General features: G+C 36.2%; 2 protein-coding genes across 3 annotated transcripts in view; both read right to left on the reverse strand.

The window, feature by feature from the left end:
- The window catches only part of Mrps6 (mitochondrial ribosomal protein S6), a 66648-nt gene that overhangs the window by 33907 nt on the left and 9455 nt on the right, over positions 1-23286 (reverse strand). The gene's annotated exons all lie outside the window — the stretch shown is intronic.
- Slc5a3 (solute carrier family 5 member 3) lies at positions 976-12541 on the reverse strand. Its single transcript, XM_071615071.1, has one exon. It carries the CDS (start codon positions 11676-11678, stop codon positions 9522-9524), a length of 2157 nt encoding a protein of 718 aa, XP_071471172.1. The 5' UTR covers positions 11679-12541; the 3' UTR covers positions 976-9521.

Below are 23286 nucleotides of genomic sequence, written 5' to 3' on the forward strand. Positions count from 1 at the left end.
CCCCATACCCAGATTGCAGAATCACATCAGTTACACATCCATTGATTTACATATTGCCATACTAGTGTCTGTTGTGCTCCGCTGCCTTTCCCGTCCTCCACCCTCCCCCCTCCCCACCTCTCCCCTCCCCTCCCCTCCTCTCTCTCTACCTCCTCCACTGTATAACCCTGAGGGTCTCCTTCCATTACCATGCAATTTCCCTTCTCTCTCCCTTTCCCTCCCACCTCTCATCCCTGTTAAATGTTAATCTTCTTCTCCTGCTCTTCATCCCTACTCTGTTCTTAGTTACTCTCCTTATATCAAAGAAGACATTTGGCATTTGTTTTTTAGGGATTGGCTAGCTTCACTTAGCATAATCTGCTCTAATGCCATGTGCAAGGCCTTCAGTTGGATCTCCAGCACCAAAGGGGAGGGAGGAGGAGATGTTCCTAAATCAACCATACTGGAACTAGAAGTATCTGAATGGTCTTTGATTAAAAATCATTTTTGCCTTCCAGATTTTGATAACAATTACAAGTAACTGCCCTTGTCTCAAAAAATATACCCCAAAGAACTTATGAAAGGGGGGAATTATGTCTGCAAATGGTTCTTTCAAAAGTTCTGGAAAATGTATAAGAATGGCAAAGCAAATGTGGCAATCTTTACTAGTGAATTTGGATAAGAGAATTCCTAAATTCTTCCTTCATTCTTACAACTTTCCTATAACTTGAAATTTCAAAACTAGAAGTGGAAGAATAGTTTTACTTAATCCATGTTTTATATGTAATTCTATTCTCAGCCAATACTTGTACATCAGTGTTTATAAAGGATAAAAGTGACAATAACCTATAGGGGCAAATTCACTGTAAACCACTTATAAGCCAAGAGAATAAGAAATTGAGGCACAACCTCTTCAACTTTTGAGACATAACACGCTGTCAATGGGGGAGGGGGGTTTGATGTATTCATACTGAAAATACTCACTCAAAAACAATGTAAATTTTTCGTTTTATTCAAAGTTGGTACAGAAGTGCTGACAATTCCATAAAATAATTACTACACTTCAGTTACAGGACAAAATACCACAGAAAGGAATGTACTTTTGCAAGAAATGTAGTTCATCTTCCAAATACTTCTGAAGGCTAATGCAGCAGCTGGCAAAATAACACACAGTATACAAAGAACAGTGTATTTTACAGAGTCAGTAATGAAAACTGACAGCTCTTTTAGCAGATTTGCTCCATTTTTTTTTTCATTTTTAAACAACAATAACACTTTTTAAAACACATTAAACCAAGATCATACATGTCTACAATTAAAAAAAAATCAGATTGTATACAGTGGAATAGTCAGGTTAGAATTGTCAGGAATGGTTAACAATTTTAAATCTACAGTTTCAATTGTTTTCCTTTCAATATGGAAGTAACCTGATTTATACTAAATTCTATTCTCTTAAAACATTGCACAATGGAACAGACCCAGTTAGCCAAACTTTAAGACAAAAAAGCTGTGAACAACGAAGGGCAAATTGGAAATTAAGTTTACAATCAAAGACTCACTCAAAATGAATGTTCATCAACTTCATTTATAATTACATTTGACCTACAATACCTGACTAAAATGATACATGTACACAATACACACTCCCCAGGTCTCTTACAGAAAATGTGAACAAAGCTTAATAGGCAGGACACTGGGAGAAGCATTTTTCAATGCAGATATCTTTTAAAAATGCATTAATACTTACATATCAAAATTACTAGATAAAAGCAGCAGTATTCTGCTGACATTTGGCTTAAAAACAAAGGAATGAATGAAGCAATTTCACAGGATATTATTAGAAAAGGAATTGGTTTTCTTCTTGAAGAAGACTACTAACTTTTGCACAGCAACTATTTTTGATATCCATCTTATCAAAAAAGAAAAAAAAAAAAAGCACTGAGAAGCCTAACATAGTTCATATCATAATTGCCGACACAGTCTGGACACAGAACATGGGATGTCCAATCAGAGAATGGGCAAACCCCTGCTCTATTTATGAGCTCTGCTGGCAATCTATAAACTGAAGTAATAATGGCAGGGGAAAGCAGGGGAACAGATTCCATACCATTATCTGACACTAAAGTAATATGTCATTATTAAAAAAAATAAAGCTTTTGCATTTTAACAACCCCACAGAAAACTCCATGAGCAAGATTTGTTGATCCGTTTGCCACTTAAAAGTCTGAGATCTCACAGTGAAATTAGGCAATTCTAATTATACATATTTACACCACTAGGACTACTTTTCACCTAGGCTAATTAAAGCAGTCTTCCATGGAATTATAAATGAAAGATATTTCTGCCAAAAGTTTTTTCAAAAGCATCCTTTCATAAAGTTTTTACAAACTAGTTTAAATTTAAAGGTATAGGATACACAATCTATAGAACTAACAGGTTACAACTGTTTTGCATTATTACATACTGCTAAGCCAAGTACGGTCCTCGAACCTTTCCAGTTTCCTGTTCTTCTGGCACTCCTCTTCCTTCAGAGCTCAAGCCTAAGGTTTTACATTCTAAAGAAATGTAGGTATACACCTGCCTGGCTTTTAGCTGGAGGTAGGAATCTCTCCCTCCAGTGTTCAGGTTAACTCTTCCAAAACATGTCACAATAGTCTATATCAGCTATATTCTAAACAAGCTTTTCTCTAAGAAGATAAATACACAAAACAGAGGGGAGAGACAGAACAAGGTAGTCAGTCACTCCTATTCTGAGAGTTGTATCTTGACATGGGCAAAATTCAAGATAAAGCTATTTATTCATTCTTGGCAAACAGGGACTATTGGGAAATGCATTAAGTTGGGGCAAGATAAAGCCAACTGTGAAGTGGAACATCATTTAATCTTTCATGCGTACATTCACAGATTTCCTCTAATCTGGTCTTGAGGAAAACAATGGGACAGGTGAAAGACTCATTCAGACTATGGGTACCATTATGAAAAGCAAAGTAGTTCATTTGGCAAATCTGTCTTAGACTTAGTTTGATGCTTGGAACTCTTGGATCAAATTTTCCTCGGTTAAAATGAAGCAAGGTCAAGCATGTGAAGAAAATAAAAGGTCACTTCATCTCTCACAAACCTACATAAAAACTAACGTAGCATTTGCCCTATTAAAATGTTAACTTCTCCAGGGTTTAGAGCATTTTTGTTCATGAGAGGTAATATTTCCTCAAGATTTTAAAAATTCCAATGGCTCTACAGCTCAAACCAGAAGGCTGTTACCTGTTCTACACACCAAACCTCTAAAAATCTGTCCCTATTTCTTTAGTTTCAGAACTTGGGATTGAACCCAAAGACCCCAATTTTGCTAGAAACACCCAAATATAATCACAGTACTCCTGATATTCTCTCCCTCCTTCAAAGCAGTACAAACTTACCCAGATTATTATTTTGAATTTCTTCTCAGGACCCACTTATAACAGATGCCTCACTGTCCCGGGCTATCAATATGTGGTCCTCATCACAACAAATACTTGATGGGTTCCAGGACTGGCACTTGTGGGTTAAAGAGAACACTATCAGTCTTGTGCTTTCTACGTGTGGAGACACGCGTTATACTTTAACACGATTTTGTGCTTTCTATGGACTTTTAGTTTTTTCTCTATCATAGAATATGAACTGTTGTCACATGTTCTCAGATTTACTTATGGAACCTATAATGGATTAATGATAAAACCGAAAGAATTATATAACTTTAAATTTTCAATTATGGATATAAAAGCAAATAAAGACAAATAACATTAAGCAGCAACACAAAGGTCCACCTACTTGTTTCCCTGAACCTAAAGCTTGCATGAAATGTAAATATGAGAGTTTTTTTTTTTTTTAATGCTCTTTACTAGTTATACTAAAACTGAAGGAGTAGTACCAAATAAGAATTTTCTATAAGAAAAGGAAAGGTGAAAACTAACAGAGTCAATACTGGTAACCAGAAGGCACTAATCCAAACACATCAATTTCAAGAATTGTTATACTATGAAATACCATGTATTGGCCTTTGACAAGTGGGGATTTCACTAATAGCAATAAGCCTAATTTCAATTTCTAATTATCATACCAAAAAAGTAAATTGCTAATGAACTTATAGAAGTACAGGCCACACTGATAACTAAATACTTCTTTATCCAGAAGCACTAAGGAATAGAGTAAATTCACCAAAATATAATTAGGTTGTGGATATCTACTATCAACTTGTGCTGTTGCAAAAAAAAAAAAAAATCACTATGATGTGACTTCCCTTATCAGCATAGTTCACTAAACATAAACTGTCTTGAAGTGCTTGGGAGAGCTTCATTTATTACAGGCTGTAGTTATGGCATAGTGCTTTTCTCCTTTTTGGAGGAGAGCAAAACCACTTTCCTGTACTAGAAATCTGGGACCAATACATATTATCCTGATTTGTTCTTCAAGCTACATAACTTTTTCCAGCACACCTGTCTTCAAACATGCTGCCAGCCCAAGTAAGTAAATTCAATTAAGGTTACTGGTTTTAATTCAACAACAGCCACAGATCATGTATGATACTCCACTTACAGAGTATAGCACATGAGATTAGTAATGATACAAACACACCAAACCCTTTCTGTTCATTTTTAAGTAAAAGGTTGTCAAGGTTATGGTTGTTGGTTACCAGATACATGAGGTAGGTGCCTACCCCAAAACCACCAACCAAATTTCACCTTCTACAAAGGAGTTGAGAAAGAAACACAAATGACATCAATTTCACATTTCTTTAAAGGTGAATCAGCAGTGTAAAATCTTATTCCCAGAATTGAAAAGTAAAATACATTTACACAGCTAAGTGAATGATGTGGCACTCAGTGCTGACAAAGTTTATTACTTAGAAGCTTAGCCTAATTCTCTTCTAAAAGTCCAAGTAGTATTCCATAAGAGTCTGATAATAATAAAAAAAAAAATTAAAAGAAGTGATCTTAATGAGGAAAAGGGTCTGCAACACTGAATTAAGTCAACCAATTCTAATATTCAAAAGATTACTTCTTATATGATCCAAGGTTTCTTAATATGCTGACTACTTCCAAAATTTTACCTTTATTTACTGCAAGAATAATTTGTTTTTGTTTTTGGCATTAAAGCAAACTCCATTGTTTCTGCATTCTGACCCCACCGTCATTTCAAAGGTACTCATGAATTTTCACTATTGCTCTCTAATTTTTGAGATGGAGTTTTGAGAATAGTGATGAACCATTAGTGCTTTTATCATTTAGTCAACACAAATCTGAGACAATTTGTCAAGAATTAACATTTTAAGTTAATTAACATTTATAATATACAAAGTATTATTTGGAACTAAGTCCTTAATACTGGGGGAAAAGGACAGTAATTAAACACCAAGACAGTATGCCTGAAAGTGAAATAAGCTGACCAAAGAGCAAAATATTAATTTGTTGAAAGAAAGTTGAAATATTAAAGAAGCAATGTGAATAAAGATAAAAAGACCAATCTCTCAGAATGGTATGGAGATAAAAACAAACACATTGATATATGCCACTATAAAATCCAGTTGGGCTAATATCAACCTATGAAGTGACTTAAGCACCTAAGCACCTGGCTAATGAAGAAATCTTGAATGCTAAAGCCTACAAGTTAACACTATCAAATCCCATTCTAACCTCTAATATTAATAAATTTGTATTATATTCGACATTAAACCAGGAGTTAGCAGGCTGGATCTTTATACACTGATACCCCAATTTATAAGGGGAGTGGCTTAATTAGCTGATAGCCAAGATGCTTCAAGATCTAGAATGCAATGAATATGACTCTAAGGCTATAAATTAAGCTAATGTTTGTAGTTTACCAACTGTCCACATCTGTATCACCCAAGTACTTATTGATATCCTACTTAATAGTTTTCCTGATTTCTTAGGAAAATTCTGTCTTGGCAAGGCTCCACAATTACATAATCTAAGAGGAATGGCCTTAGACATCTCTCTCAACCCAAAACCTAGGGAATGGTGAGGAGTCATTACCAGACATCCATATAGTCCCTTTCCAGTCATCACACTTCTGATGAAAATGAGTTAGGGAAAACACAAGGTAATGAGTAAGCCTAATACTGCCAGGTGGGAATGTTGAAGGACCTAACCCTTTAATGGCTAAAAATACAGCTGGTTTATTTGGTAGAAAAGAATGAGAATGACTTCTATATTAAATGACATTGAAAGAGAGGAGAAGATCTATGCACCTAATATAGAGAAAAAAAGCTGTGGACTGCCAATGGAGAAACATAAAGACTCTAATTCTCCAGACAAGACTTTTAACCCTCTGCTTAGCTTCAGGTTAGACTGAGTAACTGTCCCACCCAACTCTTAAAATAAAAAGTTTCACAGAGTGATGGGTCCTTCCTAATTGCTTGAGGTGCCATTCCTAAGAGCTATTGGCTACATGATCCTGGCCAGCCTCTCTGGGTAAAAAGACAATGGATCCTTTGAGCCAAGAGGATCCATAAAGAGAGCAGATCTCTTAAATTTGGGTCAAAGGACACAGAACCACTGCTACTGCTTTCTAAAGGCAAAAGTGATCACCTCCCTCTTGGGGTGGCAGGACAGAATCTAAAAGACAGAGAAACTAGTCTCCACAAAAAAAGCAAACTATCCTTTTGCATATCTCTGTAGTAAGTCCTTTGTATCCAATCTGGAGACAAAGACTGCCTGAGAAGACAAAAATTTAAGAGCGGGGGAAACACATTTTGCAGCTGATTTGGTGGCATTTTTCTCTACCTTTGAAGACCAGTATTCTCACCTCATTCTGATGGTTAGCTACTATTTTAGTCAGTATAATATCACTTGGTCAATTCTAAAACTTAACTTGAACAAAATATACACATTAATGTCTAGAGACCAATGTCATCTTTTATGACTCATTTACTCAGTATAAAGCAGGAACACTTTGCTAGCTTAAGACAGTCCATATGTCATTTCCTAGGAATAATCATTCTAATGAAGACTGAAGATTAGACCCCTGAAATAAAGCTGCCATCAGCAATTCACCTACCTATTCAAGCACATTATTTATTACTGGGAAACAATGAAGAGGACAAAGCTTCAGGGAATTCCGTCTAAATAAAGTGATGTTTATACTGGCAAGAGTAAAGAATTCTAATGGATACACTAATAGTCATTCTTTATTTACAAACATTAGTAATCTAAACTTGACCTACTGCTATACATACACCAGACACAAGATGATGTATTCTATGTATCATACTAAGACAACAGCAGAGATTGGGGGTGGGACGGGGCTCAAATACTCCAAAGCACTAGGACCTAACATGAAATCAAGGGTGGGGATCTACATAAATACCTCCTATTCACTTATTGATAAATAAATAGAAGCAATAGGAAGGCTACCCAGCCAATGTGTCAATTCTCACTGCTGAGTTACACAGCAGTATGTTCAAAGAAAATGTTAATTCGTACAGCTTAATGCCAATTTGGAAAACCCAAGATCCTATTACTTTTCCAAATACCAAAAGGTTGTCCCAAAGGAAGAACACTTACTTTAGGAAAAGCACAAACCATGGACAAATCATTTGTCTTGACAAATGTAGAGTCCAGATTTGGAGACTGGATTTTTGTTCTTCTGAAATAGATTTTCTAACCTTGAACATGTCACAGCCTCAACCTCCATACAAGGAAAGGATGGTCCCTATCTATCTGATCCCCAGATAAACCTTAAGAATGAAATTGAGGGAAAAAAAAATTCTACAAGGCACTCTTAAGCGCTTTAGAAATACATGCTATTCATACATGAATTACTTTTTCACCTACAGACTCAGTCCATCAAAAAGCTTCCTGATGATGGGAAGACATTATACCTGATAATTTCTGAAATCAACTTTGGACTAATCAAGTCCATCAAAAACAAATTAGTTTATACGCTAAAAAATTTCAAAGTCATCAGGACTGAGTTTTGATTCAAAATCTATGAAAGTATCTATAAAAGTAATTTTCCTAAAGAATACAAGCTTAATAAAAATCATGCAATTTAAAAAGTATTAGTTTAAAGAAAGTAGATACAATTAGTTTTCTTATTTTTCAGGGAGGAAAAAGGACAGTGCTCAGGACACAGAGCTACATCCCCTGCAAAGCTCTTCTCTAACATCATCAGTCCTCTTCCTCACTAAGGAAAAATAGATTCCCACCTGTGGATGATGCAACTGGGTAAACCATGTCAAGATAAGGATCCTATAATTACACAAGTCCTATAATTTCCTCCACAAGTACAGTACTAAACCCAGAAGTTCTTGTTTATGGCATCTCTTAAACATGCTATCCATCCTACAAATAATCTACCAATGGCAAGTGTGCACTCTGAGTTTTCTGGTACTAATGGCCAGTTTGCACTGAAACATCCTTACATGCTCACAACAAGATGTACAGGCTGTGTACAGATGGTAAATCTTTTGAGGAAAAAATACAAAATAAGAAAAATTATCAAGAATGCAGTATGATCTCAGAATTAAATTTTCCCTTGCTATATCATGATAACCCAGCAACACAAAAAGCAGTGAAAACGTTTGTTCAAGATACTGTACAAACCTTCCAACTCAATCTACTGGGTTTTTAACTAATAAAGAATGTTATCAAATGACAAGGAAAAAAAGTCAAATTCATTGAAGTATGATTAATCATCTGCTTGACAAAGTTAATCAAACACTGCTTGGAAGCTGGTAATTCTCAAACTATGTAAAAACCACCTTAATTTGGTCAATAAAGGTGGGGATCATCAGTAACATTTATTTTACTTCCCCCCATAATCATTCAGTAATACAATTTGAATATGTAACTTTATAAACAGACTTGGTGTTCATTATGTGGTTCATTAAATTTCAGTGAAAAGTAGGAAAAAACAGGTGGGGGAAGAACCGGATCAGCCCACACCCCCAACATTCCACATACAGGTGGTACAAAAACACCTACAGAATAACATTCTTCCTCTCTTTTGGCAATCAGAATCCACAGTCACACACAAAAATTAACCTGGCAAACTAACCTGTCTTGAAATACATACCACACATTAGAGTTTCAGAACATAATTGATTATACAATATGTAAAATTCAGTTATTGTATTTTTAAATGGTAGTGCGAATTACGGAGACAGAAAAAACTTAGAAATGAGCAAATCTTCTACTTCAGCATTAAGGTCTACCAAGACCTGGCAGTGCAGACAATATCTTATTCATGATACCTTAACATTTATTATGTGCTAAGATATCTGAGAATAATTGGTCTCTCCTTACTTTGGTATGGAAATTTTTAAACCACATTTTTTAACTTTTCAGTCTGTTTTGCTTCATTTAAAAGTTGAAGATTTACTTTAATCCATGTCTGGGAAAATAAAGTCTTGCAAATAGATGATTTTCTGCTAAGTAAAATTTGGCTAAAACCTACAGCGTAAACAATGCCTGAGAGATGCAACAGTTACATAATTTTTTTCCAAAGACCAGTATTAAGTTAAATGTCTCATCATATCCTTAAGTTCATATGGAGAAATAAACAAACATGAAAATTCCAAGAGAACACACAGCAAAAAGTCCAATATTCAGTATGACTTTAACTTGTGGAGTCTCTTCTAACATTTGTAAACAGACAGCCTCCTCCTCCATCAAGTCTCTGAGACTCCTCTTGCTGATGCTCTTACTTTTAAAGCCACAAAACCAGTCTATGAACTTCCAGTACCGGCTTCTATCCTCTGTTTCTTTCTTTCTCTCTTTCTCACCCATGAGAGCCGCTTGCCCATTGGAATAAGTATCTACCGGTGTTTCTGCCTCTGAATGACCCAAGGAAGCCACAGGGTTACCCTCCTCTCTGCAGGTCACCAAAAGATTGACATCTTCAGGCTGAAGGCCCTTAATACTATCTTCAGATTTCCCATTGGGAATGACATGGATGATGGCCTCACTGTTCTCACTGCATCGCAGAATGCTCTTCTCCTGCATTTTGTATGGTTCATCTTTCTGAGAGCAGCTTTCCTTTGTCACCAGGTTCTTCTTAGACCAAAAGGTGGTGGTGCGAATCTGTTCCTTTGTGGGAGGTGGCGTGAGAAGGCTGACAATTACAGTAATGAGTCCTGTGACCCAAAACAATGCAGTGGCCACATACATATAATGGATGTCTTTGATGAAGCCTGGTCTATTATCAGGTTGGTCACACTCCGGGGCACGGTAGGCAAAGGCCAGTATCAAACGGACTGCTCCAAGAACAAAGCCAGCCATTCCACCATAGAAAGCCCCTTGTTCATTGCAGCGCTTCCAGAAAATCGCCAAAAGGAACAGGGCCGCCACTGGGGGGGTCAGGTAATCTGCTACCTCCTGAATGTAAAGGTACATCTGGCCACCTTGCATCTCCACAATGATTGGTACCCATGCTATGCTGATTACCACCATAAAAGCCACAAATATCCTCCCCACAATCATTAGTTCCCGGGAGCTTGCACTCTTGCGGATGAGTTTGTACACATCAAGAGTGAATATAGTACTGGCACTGTTAAATATAGAGTCCAAGTCACTCATTAGAGCTGCAATCATCACAGCCATCATCAACCCCCGAAGGCCCACAGGAACAAGCTTCATCACCAGGCGTGGGTAAGCAATATTGGAGCACCCAGCTCGGCTTCCACACACTTGCATGCAGTGCTCTGGGTTGATGCAAGCTATATCATCAGTAAACAGTATCCTGGAAATCATTCCTGGGACAACTATGATAAACATTGGCAGAAGCTTCAAGAAGCCAGCCATAAGAGTAGAGCCTTTGGCGTGAGCAATGTTTTTGGCTGCCAGGACCCTTTGTACGATGACTTGGTCAGCACACCAGTACCACACTGAGGCTGGGGTCTGCCCAAGGATGAATCCGGGCCATGGAACATCTTCATCTGTTGGATCCCGCAACATTTTTAGGGCTTCTTTCTTAGGGTAGACGTTACAAGAATTTGTGTTTGATAGGTTGTATGTCAACAAGATGGAAGGGATATTAGGTGAGGCCAACATGTACCTTCTCTTAACTTCCTCAAACCCACCAATCTCCATCATGCTAATAATCATAAGTGTGAGTGCCCCAACAATCATGAGCAGAGCCTGCAGAGTGTCTGTGTAGATCACTGCAACAAGGCCTCCGGTGACAGTCAGCAAAGCAGTCATACCAATGAGCAGGATGACAGACACATAGAGGTTCCAACCCAAAGACTCCTGGATAAAGAGGGCACCCGAATACAGATCCACTGAGAGCTTGGTGAAGATATAGAGAATCAGAGACAGGGCTGCAAAATAGACCTGAATCCTATGGCCACCAAATCGCTTGGACAAGTATTCAGGCATGGTGTATACCCCCGACCGGATGTAAATTGGGATGAAAACCCATCCCAAAAGTTGCAAAAGCAGTAAGGCATTGAATTCCCATGCGCCCACTGCAAATCCACTTGCAGCTCCAGATCCTGCCAGCCCAATGAAGTGCTCACTCCCAATATTGCTCACAAACAGAGAGGCACCAATTGCTACCCAGGTCATAGAGCGCCCCGCCAGGAAGTATCCACTCACGGTGCTTCTATTAGATTTCCACATGGCAAAAAAACCAATGCACATCACCAGGATAAAATACAGGGCCACTATGGCAATGTCTGCTGTCTCCAGAACAGCCCTCATTCTGGTAACTCGTGAATAAAAGCGTCCAAATGACAGAAGTGTCCAACTTTTTTTTACTTATTAGTAACCTCAGCCAAGTCTGTAAACCATACGTGAACTGGACTATACAGAGCAACACAGCAGGTCAAAGTCTTTGTCCTTTGGTTTGCTGTCTTGATGGTGGTGGTTGTGATAAACTTTGAAGGAGACAGTTTAAATTTTCCTCCGCTTCTTAATTGGGATTTGAGAACTTAGCTCGTACTCTTAATCCACACTCCACAAGACCATCAGCATTTACTCAGGTGCTGGAGGAGAAATTCTGAGTTGCAGCTAAGTCTAGTGAAGCCTACTGTACCAACCCTGCAAGGCAGCAAAGACAAAAGACAAAGATTGAATTAGAGGAGGGTCTCACCAAGGGATGAGGAAACTTTCAGTCGAGCAAACACGGCGCAACAAGACATTTTTTTATAAAAAGAAACAAAAACTTTAAAAACACACTTTAGTTCCACAGCAAGGATCGGTCTACACTATCACAACTAATACTTAAAAGTGTGAATATTCATCATTTTGAACTAAAAACAAAAATTCATCCATCTCGTAACTAAGTGGCCTAACTTCTCCAGCAAGTAACTTTGTATCACATTGTCCTTTCTTGTCTTACTGTAGCAGTCTCAGCTTGGAACAGGAATGGAAATCATAAAGCACCCTAAAGAGAAGGGAGTACTAATTACTATAATAAGGGTATCAAAGAGAATCTTCAAATACTGTGAATCTCAAGAATATTTGGGACTAACTTTTTGGCCAGTTAGGGTCCTGGATAGAACAGCAAATGTGTTTGCTAGTGAGTATCTCCTCCAGAGAATTTAAACACATAAAACCAAGTACTACTCAGTTTGTGCAAACTGTAAATGTTATATAGTTATCATACAATAACCTGGGACTTGAAACACCTAAAGGGAAACAAGATACTCCACACAGAAAAAAACTGGAAACATACAACTGACAAAACAATCCTAACATTTTATTCTTTCCTCTAGTGAGAAGTTGTTGGAAAACAAAAAGAACTTTAAAAGAGGTAATTTCCTTCCCTTTCTTTTCTTCAGGCAATATTTCCAAGAGACCTTCTGAGTCATACAAAGGCACAGACTCAAGTTTTAGTTTTGTAGAGCACTCTCAAGCATTTCTTCCTTTTAATGCCTTTTTGTTGAAGGGTATAGAAATCAGGGGGAGGGGGGAGGAGAAAAAGTTTTCTGGAAGACTGAATAACTGGATTATTTATCTTCCAAACCTGAACAAAACACATTTGTTAATCATTAAATAAATCATCTTCAATAAGTCCTTCTGATATCTGTCAGTCCTGGATTTAGATATCCATTCTGTAACCATTCTGCAAAACAGACATTTAAATTCACCTAAATCAAGTTTGAGTTTAGTGGTTTTCCCCTGGTAAAGAGACAAATTCTAATTCTTCAAAGATATTTTAACTTAAAAAAAAAAAAAATTACCATTCAACCTAACACCTCCATATGTTAACTTCTAAGTGATTTCTCCTCGTTCCTGAAGCAACATCAGGATAAATGTTGTTGCTTTATGATGAATTTAGGCATTTTCTTTTTAAAATCCAATGGAAAACTTAAATCCCATAAATGAGGCCATCTCTTTTCCAAACTGTTCAAAACAGACCACAGCCAGGCACGGTGGCCCATGCCTGTAAATCTCAGATACTCAGGAGGCTGAGGCAGAAGGATTGCAAGTTCGAGGCCAGCAATTTGTTTCAAAATAAAAAAAATAAAAAGGGCTGGGGTGCAGCTCAGTAGTAGAGCACTTCTGGGTTCAGCTCCTGCCACCAAAACAAAACCAAACAAAAAAACCCCCAAATACCCACAATTATTAAAAAACTTAAAAACACAGTTCCCACCAGCAAGAAGCTAGGCACAAGGTCTAAAAAGACTAATACCCCACCAAATTAGGTTATTATGTCTAATTCATAAAGCTACCAAAATTTAAAAAAAAGAAAAGTTAATCCCATCTTTATCCCTTTTTTAAAACACAAAGCAGTATAATAATTATGCTAAGAAAATCGATTAAAAATCCTGCCTCTGTCAGAGTCACTGGATGGCATAAATAAAATTGCCAAATGTAAATAATAAAGTTGGGATTTGCATCACTTCATACCTGCAGTTCCTGAAATTGTGTCATATTTTACCACCATCTTCCCCAGCCCCAAAAGCTTTCAAGTTTGTAAACAAATACTTTGAAATCATTTAGGAATTATCACTTAAATAAATCTATGACAAATGTAGTTTATTTAAAAGGGTACATTTTAAATGCTTCAGTGGAAAAGACAGCTACTTTTCATTTACAATGAAAATCATTATTGGCAGTTATGAAATCCTTTGATGAAGCTCTCTCTGCTACCCAAAATCCAAACCATCTCCCTGTCACTTGTTCAACATTTACAGGTAAACTTAGTTCAAAGGAGGTCAGAAGACCTTCTTTTGGGTACTATTCTTCTAAGCAGCAGCAGCTGACAGTACCACAAGTTCCCCAATAAGGGAAAAAAACCAATCCAGTGACTTTCAGTGTTTGGATGTGGAACAGAATTGAGTCTGTCAATAGCTGCTGCAACAGCTTATTTGTTCAGAGGCAAAGTGCTCAGGAACAAAGCAAGCACTTCCTTCCTCCATCTCTAGGAAGCAATGCTACTATATCAATAACACTGTTCCTTGCTGTCAAATATGATTTATGCACTAAGCCATATTCTACTCAAAGACTAGTTGAAATTCCCATGCAAGGACTGTCCCCTAACTTCCCTAGATATGTTCCGCCCACAGGGAGGGAAATAAGGAGGGGCCAAAAGTGAGTTCAAAGCTGAGTTCAACTCTTTCTGCTTATGCCTCTTCAACCCTTCAAAAGCTACTGCTGACAGATTTCCTCAATGGACACCACACCAGCTTGTGGCTTTTAGATTTTTCCAGTTCAAACAAAAATACATCCACAGACCAGCACCTGCTAAAGAGTGGGAAAGGAAAAAACAGAACCCCAAACAAGTCAACTTAGTTTGTTGGAAAAATAAAATACTTTGTATTATCAATGCAGCTCAATTTTTTCATACTCTAGTCATTAAGATTATCAAAGCCTTAAATTTCAATCTTTCAGAAGATAATTTTCACATTCCTTAAACATGACTCCCATGTAAAACTTAGATTTTACTAAGTTTTTTCTTTTAAAGAAATAAAATTCCCTTCAACAAAAGTTTAATGAACACTTTTCAAAATTCCTTTATTTTTTGGAAAAATACACATGGAAAAACGAAAAGCTTCATGTTCTCTTTATTTTTTCCACAGTTCACAGTTCAGGTAAATCTCCTAAGAAAGAATGTTGGACAACTAATAAAATAAGTATATTTATACAAGGTAAGTGGATTGGTTCCTTGGTACAGCATTTTTAAAAAAGAATTATTTCTAGAGTAAGAGTAATATTTGTAGAATGTATAGATATGGTCCCCTAGTGATGATGAGCAGATTTAGCCAAACCTCAAACACAAAGGTGTTCTGAAAGATTTGTCACCTAAAGAGAAGGCTTCCTTCTCAGAAAAGTAATGTTTTATTAACAGTTTTGCACAGAATTAGAAGGCAATTGATACTATGTCATGTATTTGTAGGAATTGAAGAATTAATTTCAAAGAGAAAAAGTACATATAAATGTCTGTTTTGTTTGCTCAACTAGAAAGAGTTTTTTAAGACCTAATTTAAATCAGCTATAAATTCCTTTAGTGAAAATGAAAACATGATTACCAAAAATTTAATTGGCTATGATGATCAATTCTCTCTCCTGCCATCTAGGTGACTACGTTATTTATCTACCAAATCAGCATATTAGTTTAGAACAATCTATAAAATTCAGGATGTATAGTCACTATCAAAAAAGAAAAGTCATCTGTCATAAAAACCAAACAGAGAACAGGAAAATGATCCCTGAACTCAGTCAGGTTCCACATCATAATAAATTCATTGACATATGTGGGCTAACAAAGAGTTGAATATGGTCAGCCCCGAAGTGACCAAACAACTATCTTTAGCTTTGGGGTCAGTTTATACGCACTCACTCTGAAACTGAAGAAGTCCAGCCTAGCACTACCAACGGTAGACTTAATGAGCCCTGCTCCTACACTGATCAAATGAAAAATATTCATAATACCAACTAGAAATGTAAGTGTTATAGATTATACAGAGACCTTCAAAAACCCGACTACCTGAATAATAATCGCCTTTGTGCAACCTATCAAAAACAATGAAAATAATAGGAATACTGGAGGTTTGCTTTCACCCCCCAGTCATAGAAACAGCTCTGACTACCTACCACCAGGTTTTGTGATTCTGCAAAGGAGATAAGTGTAGGCTACTGAGAGATGTACAGGTAGAATAGACTAGAAAGCAGTCAACTTCAAAAAGCCTGGTTTCAAAGGTCACTACCTACCTACAGGATCTTGAGTAACAATTTATCTCCATAAAGCTCAAGAATCATCTGCCTAGCTCCTAATGGCTTAATACAGAATAACAAAGAAAGCCTGTAATACTGCCCAGGGTTAAAAGGCCAATGGCTCAGTAAATGTCAGTTTACTTGCCACAACTGGAATGAACCAGAAGGCATGAAGCTTTCAAATTAAACTGACAACTACATGCCAGGCATATTAGGCTCTCCACAAGTTACTTACATATTAAAAAGCTATATTCTCTCCACAGTATTTTAAATTATCTTCACAATATTTTAAATTATCTTCACAATATTTTAAATTTATCTTCACAATAGCTTCTTCTTACATCACTGTGTTTTAATAAAATACCAAAAAAAAAAAAAAAAAGTTTATTTTTATGGACTTTTCACACATTTCACTTTTGTCATCCTGAGTCAAAGTTCAGCAAAGGAAATTTGCAAGTGAATACTTAATGATGCTTAGTACCAAGCATACACACACACACACACACACACACACACAGGCAATCCTCAATCCTTTCTTACTTTAAAAATGTGGAGCACCAGGTATGACAAGATTTACCAATGACTTAAAAGCAAAAACAAGTCTTCATAATACAACTGATATGAACTCCAGCCAATTTAAAATTACAAGTGAAGCTGAAGACAACACAATAAGTAACTATGTAACAGTGCTTAATCAATGAAGGAGTTTGCCCTTAAATCTGAGAAAATATTTCTATTATACCTACAACTCATGCTATTCAGGTTTTTAAAGTACATAAGTATAGGAAACCCTAATGGGACCCAAATGTTTTTTAACTGCATTGAGGATTTCCAGTTCCTCATGTACCATGATAGCAATACAAGGGGAGAAAGAGAAGTAGCATACTCCCATAAACCTACACCAACCAGGATACCTCTACTTTGATCAGGGTTTCATGTGGTACGGAGGGTGTGAAATGGATAATTTCTAACTAAACCATTTCATCAAATAAAATCATGTTCACCTAGAAACTTAAAAAAAAAAAAAAAAGATTATTTCATTCATATACTCCGTAAGATATATTCATTTTAACCTGCTATCAATATGAAAACTGGCTCATTGGATTTTTTTTCTAAGTGTTTCAGAGAAACAAGATGTTTTGGATATGGGGGGAACAAATACAAATGTTAAACTGTTACTAGTTTTAACTTTTACGTGGATTTTATTAGCTCATACATAAAAAAGCAAACTTCAACAACCATTTTTGTTAGAGAAAAATGAAAATATGAAATAAGAGACAGTGTCTGTGACAACACAGTGTTATCACATAAATCTCAATGACTAAACATCTGTGTAACTTTAGTGGGAAGAATCCAAAATCCTCAGCATTATCTGCTTACAAAAAAACTATTTGTCAAAGACGATGATTTATAAATGGAGATTAAAAATCAGCAAACCTGGCCTTACTGAACTAAGTCCTGACTAACACCATGTAGGATCTAAATTAAGTTTTGTGTGTGTTACTTTAATCCTCATCACAATCATGATAAGGACAATTATTATTACCATTTCACAGATGAGAACTGAAACAAGGAAGATTGTGCAGCTTGTTTCTGCCCTTAATCACAATGTAATACTACCTTCAAAGAAATGGACCAAGAGGAAGAATATTACAATATTAGTTGATAAAAGATCACTCAACACCATGAATGTTTTAAAAAGGTTGTATTTACAGAGAAAATACCCAAGGAGGCTATATTGCCAATGTTAACAAAGTTAAGACTACAAACATCACTTATGATAAAATCCAGTCACTCCTTCAAGCACAACGTACCAAACAAGCCTCTGTGGCTGACTGTTTCCCATTCAGGCAACCCTCTGCACCCCATTCCCAGAAGGCTTGCTCTCCTGTCCCTTAAGGTCTTGTTCAAGTGACATCCCTGGCCATCTCAATTTTTCCTCTCCTGCTCTATTTTCTGTAACACCTTCTAATATACTACTACCCAACTTATTTGTGTTTGTTCTGCCTCCTCCATGCCAGAATCTAAATGATTCTGATCTCTACTGTTCACGGATATATTCTCAGTGTCCAGATACCATCTTGTACATTTCAGGTGCTCTCAAGTAGCTTAATGCAATTGAGGGTGTATGAAATGACAAAAGTCAGACTAGGCAAGAAGCCTCTTCTTTGTTCAGATAAAAATCTCAGAAGGCCATGAAAGATTTTTAACAGTAAAAACCTGTAGATAGAACCACCATCTCCACTCTACCTACCCATCACAATGGGACCCACTTCCCCTCATTTTATTAATTTTGGAATGTGTTCCAGCTTTTACTACTATTTTCCCTGTATGTTTCTTGTCTGATGGTCAATGGTTGTTTCCACAGTCAAAAAGACACCAGCACTTCCCCTTACCTCACTCCACACAGACCCAAGCTTCCTGCTGATGGCAACTCATGAAGAACTTCTCCAGCTTCAGCTCTCCATTATACTTCAGTTCAGTATTTCCACAGAACTGAGTTACTTTAGTAGTAATATTTTGGTACTAGTGATTGAACCCAGGACCTCACATGCTAGGCAAACACTCTACCACTAAGCTACACCCTCAGCCTCAAAGAGTTACTTTAAACTAGCATTAACCAATCCCTATATTTACATATACGAGCTCCTGTAATCTTCACGAAAACCAAAAAGGCAGGCATAATTATGCCCAATTTACAGATGAGAAAAATGAAGACACTTTAGAGAAAGAATTACTGAAGTACAAGAAAGTCCTCTCTGGAGTAAAGATAAAGAATGTATCTTTGTTTTTAAGGGAAAAAAAGTCAGAAAAAAATTCAATTAATTGATACATAAAAAAATGATACAATGAGAATCAACACTTGCAACCTCTACTGCAATAATTAACCTCAGGTAATAATTATAATGGATGCTAAAACACTTAAGGTTGATGGCAAACTTCAAAATGGATGGGTAACTAACTACGCTCACCAAAAGTTAATCTTTTCCTACAAGATAGGACTGTGTGCCTCAATTTGATGCTATTTCCAAAGACAACTGAAGTACTTGTGCAAAACAAAACACAAAACCGGAATCTAACCAAATTTCTACCTATCAGTTTATGGAAAATTCCTGGAATAGAGCAACACAAAAAACGCTAGAAAATGATCAACCAAATCCACAGAGAGGAAAAAAAAGTAGGGGAAGTATTACAAAGAGACCATCAAGAAAAAAATGTGACCTGGTTCAGATTCAGACTCCACTATCTGTGGGAGAGATAATTCAGTGAATTTAAATATAGTTACCAGATGTTAAGAAATTATGGTTAGGTGTGATAAAGAGCTGTGGTTTGTTTTTAAAAGTCCTTATCTTTTAGATATACACTAAATATTAATATGAAATTATCTACCTGTGTTTGCTTGAAAATACCCCTGCAACAACCCATTCAGAATCACCAGGAGATGGATGTTCAAGCCAATGAATGATTGTTAGAAGGGGGAAAAAAAAAAATCAGTTTCAAATTTGTCACTTCACAAATAGCTAATTACAAGAAATGTTTACAATGGTGGCTATCATCTCAACCTAAGAACTGTTTAACACACAAACTGACATTCCCATGAACATTCCTGTCATGGATATTTAACTGGTATTTAATAATGAGAAAGTAACTGCAGAAAAATTCTAAGCAAGGGATTCTGCAGAAATACTGGACCTGGACACTTCAGAGTCCACTTTTTGTATTTTTTTTTTTTTTACTTGTACAGAATAGAGATTTATTTGGCTCATAGTTCTGGGGAGTGGAAATTTCAAGATTGGATGGCCATATCTAAACACGGGCCTCGTGCTGTGTCTTTTTTTTTTTTTTTTTTTTTGTATTATAAAGCATTTATTTTGTCCTAACTTTTCAGGAAACACTTATGAAGAATAAAACAGTTTAGATACATTTTATTTATCGGGTGAGTTATTTGCTTACAGAAAAATATTTTAAAATATAAAACATTAGAAATGTTCAAAATATTTACCTCTTTTTTCAGAGTATCAAAGTCTACTGTTACTAAAAGGCTTTAGAACTGCTAAAGGAGAATAAACCACAACTAAATGTATGACCCTTGATTGAATATTAATTTTAAAAAACTAAAAATATTACTAGAATAATGAAATTTCAACATAAACCTAATATTTTGTACTACTATTCTATCAATGTTATTTGAGTGTAATTGTTATGTCGTGATTGGGGGAGAAAGGCCCTTATTCCTAAGAAAGGCACATCAAGATGACTAACTCAAATAGTGCAGATAAAAAAAGTTTAAATAGGTAAATTCTAACAATCAGTGATCTAGGCAAAAAGCATAAAACATAAAAGTATTAATATCTGTTCTTTAAACAGTGTGGAGATGCAGTAATATTGGTAAAATGTTGACTAACTATTGGAGCTGAGTGATGGGTACAATATGGAAAGTCATTAAATTATTTGCTTTTATGTATGCCTATTTTTCCTTCTATAAAATGGGAAAAACATGTACCTCAAAACAACATCAGCAAGATAGATTACTAAAGTTCTATGCAAAAAAATTAAGCACTAAATAATTGCTATCTGTGCACTATGGATTCTTTCAGGTAAAGCTACTGGAAGATTTTTTTATAAATAGACAGATAAATGTCAGACGCCCTAACTATCTAACTAAATTGGAACTTTCCACATTCTGTCCCTTTATCCTCCACTTTGGTTTCCTTCATGGCATTTGCTGGTATGTCTCTCTTACTAGAAAACACATACCAAAACGCTGGAACTTTTGTCTTATTTACCACTATATTCCCCAAACACATGGCAGTACTAGCACCTAGTCAACACTGAAAACATTTCCTTTAGTTTAAAGGGACTTCAACTATACTTTTAACAGATGCAGTGTTCAAAGACATGACCACCTTGATACTGCCGTAGAATCCTGACTTGGCCACTTTGAATTGTGTGGCCCTTTCTGCTTTTTTTCATTTGGGAAAAAAAAAAATCTTGGAATAGAAATTCATATTATCTAACCATTAAGATACTCAGGATTCAAAGAGAGGGCAAAATATCTATCTATCTTAAATACATATTCACACACATATATAACCCCTGCTTCAATCAATCACTAAGCCTAGGTATTAGGCATTGAGGAAGGGTATAAGAGTGGCACTAACAACCATAAGGTTTACAGAGGTAAAACAGCTGGTCTGAAGAACTTTGTGGTCCACCTTTATGTTTTTTGTTCTCATCCTACTGGTTTCAATTTTATGTTTCTAGAAAAACTGTTCCTAGAACCTACACTGAATAGTTTCTCCTTATTTCCCATATGACAGGCAGAAAATGTAAACACAAGCATCTTCCTGGTAGACCAGATTCTAACTCTTCCAGAATACCAAGTCATAAACAGATCTTGAAATCAGAAATATCATTTTGGTTGGAAAAAATTAAAAACCTTCTAATTTTCTCCAAAATTTAGAGAATACAGGATTTTTCATGAAATTTTTTAAAAAGGTGGCGTGGGGGTGGGGATTACAAATAAGATAATTTTAACAGTACTTGGAAGAAAAGGTAGAAAATATGCCTTGAATTGAACCTAGAAAGTTAACATTAAAAATAGGGGCATGGTGTTATAGATTATGAATACAGCTGGAGTTTCCTCTTGTATTTGAGACAAGTAGATGATATAAAAAATGTTTTTCTTGGATATCAGAAGATAGGAGATCTTGAAAATTACAAGTATCTTCCAGGGATTATATCCTAATTAGATGAAATATTTTAAAAGGAAAAATTACATTAGGAGAAATTTATTTTCTCCATTTTCTCCTACACACAGCCTGCATTTACAAAAACATACTTAGTCCACACATAAGAATGCTCTCATGTAAGGCCAATGTTGCTACCAGAGTTTGCTGGCTTCAACTGTCTCAGATGAAAATTTGGCTGTCAAAGTTTAAAGGTAAGATACTTCATGCAAACACTTTCTCATGAGTACCAATAAAACAGAAGGCAAGCAGTACACCAATGAAAGAACGACAATCAAAACAACCTATGACTAGGCCATCTAGTTAAGCAATTTAAAAAGAAAACAAAATTGGGACCAGGGTTGTGGCTCAGCGGTACAGCGCTCGCCTAGCACATGTGAAACCCTGGGTTCGATCCTCAGCACCACATAAAAATAAATAAATAAAAACAAAGGTATAAAAAAAATTCTGAATAATTAAAAAAAAAGAAAACAAGTACACCTATCCTACAAAATGTCTGCCAAAGACCCTACCCTCATATTTAGCTTTTCTCTATTAGAAACTCACTTTAAGTGAATCAAAACCGTGAACAGACACTATACATTCCTAACTAACACATAAGACTTCTGAATACAAACTGAAAACAGAACACTGGGGACAGCAATGCTGTAATATTGCAACAGAAACAAGGACTGTACATAGTTCCCATTGGAGCCTTGTTCCAGCCACTGAAACCTAAGTAAGCACAGCACTGCATTTCTGATCATTATGAGAATATTCTCAAACTGGACTACATCCACAGCAATCTGACTGTGAGAGGTGCACTTAGTTTCTTCACTCAACAAAATTAAAGCATTTAATAGCCAGGCTAGGTGTCAAGGAAAACATCTTAAAAACTAAGACAAAATCAGGAATTCTCTATTCTGAGACAAAAGCCCTGAATTGAACCTAGAAAGTTATAGGGCCATGGTGTTACAGATTATGAATACAGCTGGAGTTAGTGCCTTATTTATGGTCACTGAAGATTCCAGTCCAGAAAGTTTTGTTAAGTTATGCTTTCACTTCCAATTTCATTTTTAAGATCTTATCTACGCCAACCTCTACTGAGGTGTTGCCAAAGGGAGTAAAGGACTCCCTTAACTGGGGCACTGCAATGCCGCATAAAAGTGGCTGAGGCAAAACAATTTAATTGAACCATGTGCCAAAAGATATGTTAAGAACAACATGGATCTGAGAGTTTTAATTTGCAATTGATGTTAAGTGTCTGAAGTGGGAGCCAGGAAGGGAAAAGAACAAAGATTTAGTAGAGATAATAACTTGGTTTCTCTATGGAAACATGATAAAACAAAAAACTTATTATCATCCCCTTAATTTTATATTCTTGATTAGGAAAGCATCTAAATTTTTTTGTCCCACAG

This window comes from Marmota flaviventris, chromosome 8, assembly GCF_047511675.1.
Source record: "Marmota flaviventris isolate mMarFla1 chromosome 8, mMarFla1.hap1, whole genome shotgun sequence".
NCBI lineage: Eukaryota > Metazoa > Chordata > Mammalia > Rodentia > Sciuridae > Marmota > Marmota flaviventris.